Source organism: Trematomus bernacchii, unplaced genomic scaffold (genome assembly GCF_902827165.1).
Source record: "Trematomus bernacchii unplaced genomic scaffold, fTreBer1.1, whole genome shotgun sequence".
In the NCBI taxonomy this organism is placed as follows: Eukaryota; Metazoa; Chordata; class Actinopteri; order Perciformes; family Nototheniidae; genus Trematomus; species Trematomus bernacchii.
In genome coordinates, this window is record NW_022987803.1 from 5,612,806 (window position 1) to 5,624,226 (window position 11,421).

Below are 11,421 nucleotides of genomic sequence, written 5' to 3' on the forward strand. Positions count from 1 at the left end.
AGAGAAAAAGCATTTGAGCTCCATACTATTTCAGAAATAATCCTTGACGTGGTTTAAACAGGATGGCGAAATATCACAACCGAATTTAACTTTATCTCCGGTAGAATTCTGATCAGGCATTAGCTCCGCCTCCTCTTATTAATTTTTTTCAAGCTAAGGACCCAAAATCTGCGTTTCTCTAACATGGCTTCAAAAGAGGGGTTTGAGCAGTATGAGGCATGGCTACAATGGGTGATCTGTTTGGTATTTTGAAAAAAAGACTTCACAGACATGTTTTATATAGGTATACAGTACAATATCTTTTTCAAATATAGCATAATAGGTCGACTTTAAAATAGGTTAGCAATTTCCCATCCTATAGGTTGCTAGATGTATCTAACCCTTTCTCCTGTCTTTGTCTCCCTCTTTCAGCACAAGAACCTCAGGGGGATTCAATGGAGCCTGAAGACCTGCAATGAGACCCTCACCCTGCACCTGAGTCTCAACTCCCAGAGTTTTGCAACCCTCTCCCTGTTCCTTATTTGTATTAAACGGACATTAAGCTTCCCAATGGTGTGATCTTCGTTTTGTGAAAAATATGATTACCTCACATAATTTTGTTGCTGTTGTTGTCTTTTGTGATAGTTAAATTGCTCCTGCTGACTTGAGCCAGCCATTCTTTCCTCCTCTCTGTGTCAGTGGGGAAACTTTACATTTGTACTCCTTTCTCTGAGCGATTGGAGCATCCCCAGGCAGCACAGCAAACCATGGAGGAGACTATATGCCAGGACAACACGGAGGAAAAGGCACAGACAAACTGCATGACATCCTATTTAATGTTTATTGAATTCCATTTATTTACAATGGGGGCGTGTGGCATAGTGGGTTATCCGTAGGTGTTCGGATCAGGTGGTCACAGGTTCAAACCCCACTGCAGTCAGCATGTCGTTGTGTCCCTGAGACACTTCACCCCAAATTGCTCCTGTGGGGATTGCCCACAATATTGAGTATGTAAGTCGCTTTGGATAAAAGCGTCTAATAAGTAACATGTAATGTAATGTAATGTTCCTAAAACAACACATTTAACATCATCATGCTGCTGCTGCTAGTCCTTTGACTCATTGTGCTGTCAGTTGACAATCATTGATAGGCACCTGTCGGTCTCCTGTCCTTTCTGGAAGTCATACATATTACATTAGTCATTTATATTACTTATGTCCTCAATTACCATGGGATTACTGAAACCACCATGAATTAAAATGGTAGAAATTAATCTAATCAGAATTTTGAAACCTTCCTTCCCATCCCCTCCCTCTAAATATATCAATAAACATTAGGATGTGATGCTTCTGACTACCATACAAGTTTAAGAAGATAATATTTGTTTTAAAGAATTCAAAGCAATACACAACAGCAACAGGCTCTTTAACCAAGGCAACGTTAGCCTAACATGTATATGTCAACAAGGCAGGCAAGATAGCTGTTCACACTATCTATGTATATGTTCTACTTTTTGTAATGCTATTTTAATTCTATTTGAGATGTTTACATTTTGGATTGTTTATTTCTAGTATTTTACCTTCTCTAATGTACAATGCCTTGTCTTTTGCTGCTGCAATGCAAACATTTCCCAAATTGGTATCAATAAAGTACTTCTTATCTTATCTTAATCCTCAAATATTAGCGAATTTGACTTTTTTTTTAAAACATATTGATGTAACTACATACACATATTGATATGTTGTATAAATATTGCAAATCAAAACCTTTATTGACCACTAATTACCAAAAATCGCAGTTCTATCTCCTGTTATTAATGCAGTAAAATGGCCCGCCACGAACTTCCGGGAACTATCTGAGTCTCCATGAACCACGTGACGATCAAGCATTTTGGACTTCCGCTGTCGCAACTCTTCTATTATAGGGCTCTGGTTCTACCGCAAAGTTATTCTCCGTGGGGACTTCCGGCAACAATCTTGATTCTGATTGGCCAGAAGACTGAAAAAAACATCAGCAAGGATGTTTTATTGAGAAGATGATCACTACGTGACAGAAGTTTTCAAAGCCGTTTATGATCTCCGGTACTTCCAGTCCAACGCCTACTGAATGCACAGCATTAGAAAACGGGCCTTCAAAAATAAGTTTGAAATTTTTCTGAAAAAAGAAAAAACTCACACATCTGCGACCCACTTTTGGGTCGCGACCCACCAGTTGAGAACCACTGGCCTAGAGCATTCTGAAAAATCAATGCATTATTGATGTAATACCTCAGTAGAATTACAGTAAACACCCAATGTCTCATTACTGAGAAATTGATGTGAATTGTACAAAAAAATATGTGACGTCACTGGTAAGTTTCTGGGTTGACATTATGATTCTGGTATTTAAGTACTTTAACCACAACATTCCATTTCAGTAAGTTTAGAGTAGAGTCTGATTAAATCCACCACAATTAAAAGTGAGAAACACCTGTCACTTAAGCTGAATTACTCAAAAGTGCCCTTCTTTAATTCCAGTATTACTTGTTAAATTAAGTACCTAAATTAAACTAAAGCCTCTCAAGGTCCCATTTTAGTGGATAAGTGTGCTGACATTGTAATACCAGAACAAAGTATTTTTTTCCATTGATTTCAATACTGTTAGCAAAACATCTGCATCTTTGCAGGAGCTTTGTAAAGTCTAAAATAAATAGCCCCGATGGTGTCATAGTGATGTCATGAGGGTTTATCTCAGCAACACATGTGTAGTGACATTTTGAACAGAAAGCTGGGGGTGGAGAATGTGTAATCTGTGCCCCTCCGACAAAAGACACCAACAAAATGTAGTATACAATGTAGCGTGATCCATATAAAGGACTTTAAATCCTAAAACTCTACTGTCACTTTCATTTTGAAAACGGTTTTTTAATTTTTGTATCTGTGTCTTGCAAGTTCCCCCTCTTTGTGAAAGTGAAATACAACGTGTCGAGTAGCCCTATGATGAGTTTTGCTTAGTTTTTTTTGCATTTAGCCAGGTGTTTTGGGTTGGGCTGTTAATAAAATGAAACCAAATGTTCCTACAACATATTTTGTCTAACACCGAGAATGCTTCTTCATCGTGTTTTATTTAACCTTTCTAAGGAGGATACCAAGTGTGTTTAATCGGATAATGTACTATAACCCTTACCGTATAGAAACGGTCTATTCATTCTTTCTACTATCTGCTGTTGTGAGAAATGAATACACCTGGCATGTTTGTTTGGAAAAGACAGTTAACCTACTGTTGAAATAAAAAGATTGTTAATGTATATTGATATATGCAGCATTTTTTGTGACTTGCCCCATGGCTTCAACATAAAGGGAAAATGAACCCACCCATTAAGCTTAAAATGAACATCAGATAGGAGTGTCATATTTTAACAACATCCCAATAATACAAAGTTAACTGCATGTGGAGAGACTTGTACGGTCTGTAAAGAATGAGGAAGAGCTGTCCGTCTGTCTGCAGCACACACTGAACTCAGACTGTGACGGGGATTTACGCTGAGCAGCAACAAACTAAACCACAGAGCAGGAAGTAGACCAACTCTGTGGAGTTTCAGCATGCTCAACATTGTCATCTTTAAGAAATGTGTGCACATTTTCAGGAATTACTTTATTAACTGGGTCAATGCAGAAAACAAATAAGCTACAGTGTGTTTGTGCAGAATATATTAAATGGAGGATTTTGTAATGAATTCCTCTTTGATCACAGTACATGTACACAACACCACACACAGTGAAATGTATACTCTGCCTTTAACCCCTCCTAGTACTTAGAAGGGAGTGGGCAGCTATTATACAGCGACTGGCAGGCTGTCTAGTGTCTTGCTCAAGAGCGCCTCAGCAGTTCCCAGAAGGCTAGCTGGCACCTCTAAAAGTACCAGTCCACTGTCCTTACTTTGTCCATTCTGGAATTTGAAGCGGTCAAGCTAAGCCCCTACAGACTGAGCTGGTGTGTGTGTGTGTGTGTGTGTGTGTGTGTGTGTGTGTGTGTGTGTGTGTGTGTGTGTGTGTGTGTGTGTGTGTGTGTGTGTGTGTGTGTGTGTGTGTGTGTGTGTGTGTGTGTGTGTGTGTGTGTGTGTGTGTGTGTGTGTGTGTGTGTGTGTGTGCATGCATAGGTGTGTTGGACCACAATTGTTACATAATAATATGCGTGTGTACAAATATGTGGGTGTGGGTGGTATGTTTGTGTTTGTGTGTGGCAGAAGACATTAAGCTGTAATTACTAACCAATTTAAGTAAGGCCCACCATGAACACACACAGACACACACACGAGCTACTGCACTCATTCATTCACTATTACTCACTGCCCTCCCCCAACCAACAGGCACGCTCACACACATGTTCCCCCCCACAGCGGCACCTGTTGCTGTGTGTCCCTGTGTCCTCCAGCTCTACAGTCACGCTCATTCCAGCCCAGAGAAAGAGGCTCTGTTTGGACTCAGTCGAGCTGAATTTATCACTGACAAAAGCCGGCGATGATTATTTTTGTGTTGATATTTCAGTTTACTGCAGATGACTGAAGCAGGAAGCACTGCAACAACTGAGCTGATCATTTGTCCAGTAGTGTGATTTTTTAAGCACAGTTGCAATTAACAGAATCTAAATGTTAACGTTAGGCTATAAACAAACTACATCCCGGTCTGCGTTTTACCACCGCTAAGCTAACGCCAGCTAATGTTTGACGTGATGAGGTTTAGTAATGTTTTTAGTCACTTGTTAGCAACCAGTGTTTTTGTGACACATATAAGTTTAGGACATTCATGTGTGGGCTGTTTAGTGACGTATTCCAGAATAAAACGTGAATATCTCTTCAGTTTGTGTTAAACACATGGCATCCAACCAAAACACGTTGCATTTGAGACTAGAGAACAAGAAGTGGTAAAATGCTAACTAATTTCCGGGTTTTAGAACTCATTCCTGCACCAATCTATAACCTGTAAACAAAAGTCACTCTGAATGACACGATAGTAGCCTGTTGGAATAGTTAGCATGATTGGAAACAATAATGCAACTAATTTAGAATCAGTGTTCAGTGGCAATACAGGTGGTTTAACTTCAATTAAAATGTATATGTGAGGTATAGAAGAACCAATTAATGCCAGTAATGTTATGAGGTTCTTCATGATGCAGTGCTTGAAGAGCACTTTTTCTATTTGAATCCAGTTCCATCCATTCCAAGTGCTTCTGATGTTGTGTCTGCATCTTAATAAGGCATCACCATCTGTTTTCTTAGTCCTACCACAAATACACTAGTTAGCTTTAAAACAAATCTTCATTGGCCAGGGTTCTGTCAGTAACAAACATTGGCCTCCTGATATATAGCCCATATTAACATTCTTTATAATAACGACACATGATACATATGGAAATGTGGCGTTGTCAAAGAGAGAAAGTATAAAAACAAAAGAAAATCCATACATAAAGATACAAACAGCACCTGGCCATAGCTGATAGCTTAATGCAACAACACAGGCAACACCTGAGCGACTCTGTTTGTAGAATACCTCTAATTGTTCAAACGTTTTTATATGATTTATCAGGAACTGGATTGTTGTTTTATGTATTTAGTTTAAACTGTAATTCATTTTGTTAAATATGCTCTGTAACCATTTCTTAAAATCCCAAAAAACAACAACATCAAAAGAAGAACTCTCCATGTTGAATAAAGTCCAAAAATCTTTTTTGTTTGTAATACAATGGATGTTTGCATAAGCAGACGTGTTCACACAGTATATAGCTTACTCAAATGTTCTTATTTTGTATTTTTTTATTTGGCTTTTTAAAACGCTTAGTCCTTAAGTTGGTAAAAGAGAACACAAGGCTCTTAACAAACTATACATTTAAGTAATTAGATTGATCAAATGTCAAATGAATTGCCAAAAAAGCTAAACCTTGGTATACGTAAGCTTTGTTGCTGCTTTAAACTGAATTCACATTTCTTCCCTTGAACATCTAGTGATAATATCAAATCTGTTCCACCATCCTAGCAACATCCTCCAAATGCACCCCTCTGAATGTAATGATCATGACAGCTCTGAGTGGAGACAAAGGCAAAGTCTTTGTGCTGGTGCTTCATCTGACTCACTGAGGATGAGGAGACCTTGCATAAACAGCAGCTGCAGATCCAACTACATTCAGCACATCACTGGCATAACCAAGGGACACCTCCACCATGTGAAGAAGGGGAATCCTGTCTGCATCATAACATTTTTTTATTTTTTTAATGAAAATTTAATTTAAATTGCCCAATCATTCCATGTAATCACTTGATTTCCTTTCTTGTTGACATGAAATCAAAGCATGTCTTTGTTAAGTTTCCGGATTAAAGTCAATTGACTGACACTGTGTCCCAGTTGTTTGTGCGACACAGGGTGTTACAGGGTAAACAATAGACTGCTGAGTGCCTTTTCTTTCTCCATCATTCCACTGTGGGAATGAGTGACACACTGCTGTATTTAATACAAATAGAAAAATATGAATTGACAGTCAAAGTTGGAAATAACTTGACTTAAAGTTCTGAGTGGGACGGAAAAAACAGGCACTGTCCCTTTAAATGGAGAACCTGCTGGAGGAGTCCTTAGAATAAAGAATAAGAACAAGCAGTGAGTGAAACGGAATGCTACTCACCACTGCGGACACACACAGGGCAGACATCGTGTGAGATACAAAATACAGATGAGCAAACTTCCTATGTCAAGTTGTCTGCTGAGAGAAACCACTGCTCATCTCTAGATGCTTGTCATCATCATGATCCCCTCCCTCAGTGGACCGGAGGAGAGACTGAGCCGGGCTCTGTGCTGCTCTCAACTGCAGTGTTTTATAGTCCGGGTCTCCAGGTGGACCGGTTTCAGGTAGTACGGGATCAGGGCTTGGTTCAGGAAGAACGCTGTGGTAATTCCCATAGCGATGATGGATGAGGGCCACAGTGTGATCGCCGCCTCGCCCCGTCCAGGCTGGTTCAGTGTGCAGTGCGGCTCTGCTTCACCGCTGCGGAGCGCCTCTCACTGCCGCGCTGACGTAGGCAGGCAGGGGCGGGATTTAGAGAGGCGTTGCAGCCAATCGCAGCTCTTTAGAAAGGTTGCACGTGTGTTTGAAGCCCGTACAGGGAGGGAGCTGCGGGGGATGGGGGGTTGTTCATGCAGGTGAGCCCGGTTCGAGAGACAGAACCTCCCATGTTGTACCGTTAGACAGTGGTCCAAACCGAGCCGAACACCCTCCAGACCCGAACCTCTCACACTCACTGGTGGAATGTATTAAAGTACAATTACGTAACAGACTACAATTTGGAGGTAATTGTACTTTACCTGAGTATTTTAATTGTATGCTTCTTCTTCTATATTTCTACTCCACTACATTTTGGTAAAATTATTGTTATAAATAAACTATAATTTCAATAATTATGTAATTACACGTTAAGATAGCAGTAAGCTAAGTAATTACCAACTGATGATCACAGTTATGCATCAAAAAGCATAATGCAGTAATTTAAGATGTGAAATATTAATTTACTGAATTTAAAATGGGCCAATATGCAAAACGAACACTTTTAATGTTGGTACTTTTAGTATATGTCATGCCAATACTTTCATACTTTACTTAAAGGTGGGGTAGGTAAGTTTGAGAAACCGGCTCGAGATACACTTTTTGTTATATTCCATGGAATGCTCTTAACATCCCGATAGCAATGAATATCTTAAGTGCTTTGACAAAATATCCATAAAAAAATGTCATCTGTGGAAGCCGTAGTACTGTAAAAAGCACGACCAATCATTTTAGCCGGCCCGGCTAAAATAACTGGATGGCCTATCTGCCTGTCAGCCTTCCATCTGTGCACAAACTTATCTCGTGCCCTCATTGGTCATGTGCGCGTTCGTGTGTGTTGGAGGAGGGGCTCTGTAAGGAAGTGGCAGATTTTTTCCGGTTGTGTATTTTCAAATCCTAGCGCACTCGAGCTGGTTTCTCCAAAATTACCTACCCCACCTTTAAGTAAGATTTTGAATGCAGAACATTTACTTGAAGCACATTTGTATTTACTATTGCTACTTTTAGGTTTACAATATGAGTACACCATTGGTCACACTCTCAGCTGAATGAGGGTCATTTTGGTAGGGTAAAAGCAACGGAAAATGTAACTGGATTACCTAATTAGATCACAATAAAGTATGTATTCCCTTACAGTTCCTTGGGCCCTACATAAGGAAAGATGTAATCAGATTACTGGCACATTTAAACAAAAAAAAGGCAGGAGGACATTTTAAAATAAAGAATGACATATACGAAGTACATGTTAAACCAATTTAATTTCAGCTTTATGATTTTGTTTGTCAACCTTAGTCCCCAAAATTGTGATGGTCTTTAGTTAAAGGTACGTTTACAGGAAATAACTGAAAATGGAACAGAGGAACCATAGCCTTAGAAGCAAATCAGACATGACACCATAGACCAAGCTGCTGTTTTTTGACAAGTCAGGAGTCAGAATGTGACGAGTCATCAGCCTGCTTTCTAACGAGCTGTTCCATTAGGGATCACTTTCATTCAGCTTCCCCAGACAACAGCATTAGGCAATTCTTTGTGGACTTATGTTGTTAGAAACTGCAAAGTCATGATTAAGATAATAAGTGTGTGATCCTTTGGTGTAAAGTTCAGGTTTACAAATGGCCTGTGTTTTTTTGTAATACTACTATCCCTTTTCATATAAAGTATTTTAATTCGCTGGAACAGTTTTCTGACCAAAAATGTCAGTTTTACCGAACAGTTAAATGGTCCATATTTTGCATGTAAATATTAAGACTTCGAACTAGATTTATCTGGACTTTTCTATCAACCTGATATCAAGTATGAACTGGGTGACCTCTCCCATATGTGTCAGTGGATCAAACATGGCGTCCTGAGCCAGCTACACAGTCATCCTGTCATCCTTCCAATTCCCGCCCTGCTGTCCACATATCCAGACACAACGCGTCAGCTCGGCCGTTAGTAAACAGTCTGCACATGCACAAGCTGGCGTTCTCATAGCCTCAGACGATGTTACTGCAAATAGCCACAGCCGATAAAAGAGTGGAGCACCATCTGTCCTGCACGTGGTGGGGAAGAGAGTGGACACAGAGCGGGGAGAGATAAAGGGAAATGTGCTACTTTGTTTTTGCTGATGAGGGAAAAGTGAGTATAAGTGGGTCAGTGACTCAGGCGGATGACATCATAGGAAGGGACAATCCACGAGAAAGTGTGAGTTAAGGTCATTGGAGCATTGGATATATATGACCTGACCAATACTGCTGCTCACTCATGCTGCAGAGCTGACGTTCACTGGGCCAAAAAACCTGCAGGGCCGCACGTTTCCTCAGTTATTAGGGAAAGTTGAATTTTTTGGAACACATGTAAAAACAGGATATTGTTGGGGAAACAGGAAAAAGAGAGCAAAACACTACAAGTAGGTAAAGCACAGCCAATAGAGTGGTGCAATGATGACATATAATATTCGTAGGCTGACACAAAAGTTGGCATCGCAAGGCTCCCTCAACAAAAAACCAATAGGATTCTTCCATTGGATTTTGGATTGTTGCAGTACATAAGATTCAGGGCCACCCCTCCCTACAGGCCGAAAACGCAGACTGCGTGGGGCCTCACCTCGCGGAGGGGGCCTCATCTTGCGGAGGGTTCTTCATTTTGCAGAGGGAGCCTCATCTGAAGAGCAAATGCGGCGCACCTACATTCTAAGCGCGCCACAGTTTTGCCGCTGCGAGGCTCCACTAGCACCCCTTTATTTCAAAATAAAGTCATTAATAATATTATGTATGAAATTATTTTGTCTATTAACTAGAGCGCCGGGTCATGTTATGACCGTCTTTTCTATGTTGCTGTGGGGTTTTTCCATCGGTTTGGGGTTTAAAATATCTAAACAGTAATAATAAGCCAATAAGTAATAAGCCTTATCAGCCATAATTATCAACAGATTTGCGTTGCCAGACAACAGCTTGGGTTCATGTTCATTTACAAACTCTTCAACTAGAACCCTAAATATATTTAAAAAAAATTAGGCCTCACAAAATATTTTGAAGTCAAATTAAATGTGAAGGAATGTGTGTATAACAAAATACATCTGTCATAAACAATACCGGAAACGTTGGGTTACGTATTGTAACCCTTGTTATATTAGCACAGGCGGAGCCCTCTACTGGACTCTATGGGTACTAGGGATGGGAACGATTAATCGAATATTCGAAATTATTCAGGTATTCGAATAATTATTCAGGTATTCGAATATGAGTTATGAATATTTTTTTTTTTTTTTGGGAGGGATGCCTAAGTTGATTACATATTATCAAATTGAATAATTCAATGTATACGACAGTGCCATAGCTAAATGTGTTAGGTGACGTCTAAAGGTGTGTTTTGCTCCGCTCACCGGTCCCTCACAGCGGGCAGAGCTGCAGGTGCTGATCTCTCTCTCTCTCGCGTCCGGTACTTCACTTGCGTTTATGTCCAAATCCATCAGATCTAGCTAGTTCTAGCTAATGATATGGCTGCTGCCCCTGCCTACACGCAGATCACGCAGACTCAAACCTCATCTTATGCCCAAATGCGGCGCAAATGCGCTCCGCAGCCGTTGCGAGGTTCCGGCGCTACCAGTTCATGAGCGTGCTCCCCCGCCCCCTGTCAACACTCGCGACACATGAGTGGCCAGCCTAAACAACAATAAGCACTGCTTGGCAACCGTGTGTGGCGGCAAAGTACATAGACATTTTGACAGGAGAGATTTAGTTTTGCCGGTATTCAACATATTTTACCAGTCATAGTCCGGTAATTATTTACACTCTGAAAAGAGTCCTACACAACAGACATGGCGTCAAAAAGGAGTAATGTGTGGAAATATTTCGACCAGGTTAATGAGTGCGGTGTAGAGTGCAAACTATGCCAAATTAAACTTATATATATACATACTATACCTTGCTATACCCGCAACCTCCGTTCCAGCTGAGAGGGTCTTCTCTAAAGCTGGCCTGATTGTGAATCGCCTCCGCACATGAAAGCTGTAGGCCTATAGCTGTCAAACTGTGATCACCAGTTCAATACATTTGACAAATTCGACTTGGTTTCTATACTTATTTGAACATGTATTTATTTATTTCCAAAAATTATTGAAACAATTCTTTTGAAAGAAAATGTTAGAAACTTTTTTTTGACCCAATTTTTTTTTTTATAGGATATGTACATTTCGGTTAACCGGTTAACCGTTTTTTGGGGGGTCGAATATTCGAATATACATTTGCTTTCAAATTCCCATCCCTAATGGGTACTACCTTATCCTGCTTGCATTCTCCCACTGAGACTTCTATAGGGCGGGCCTACCTGAATGCGCGCGCATCACACCGTATAAAAGGAGGCCTCGCCTCCTGACTATCATCCTATACCTCTCTT

The 11,421-nt window shown here is 40.3% G+C and overlaps 1 protein-coding gene across 1 annotated transcript in view; it reads right to left on the reverse strand.

The window, feature by feature from the left end:
• The window catches only part of tnfrsf21 (tumor necrosis factor receptor superfamily, member 21), a 66,411-nt gene extending 59,435 nt beyond the window's left edge, over nucleotides 1–6,976 (reverse strand). Inside the window, exon 1 of the mRNA XM_034150412.1 lies at nucleotides 6,631–6,976. Within this exon, the coding sequence (XP_034006303.1) occupies nucleotides 6,631–6,657 (27 nt within the window). The 5' untranslated portion in view covers nucleotides 6,658–6,976. The remainder of the gene's footprint in view (nucleotides 1–6,630) is intronic.
• Between the last annotated feature and the right edge of the window lie 4,445 nt (nucleotides 6,977–11,421).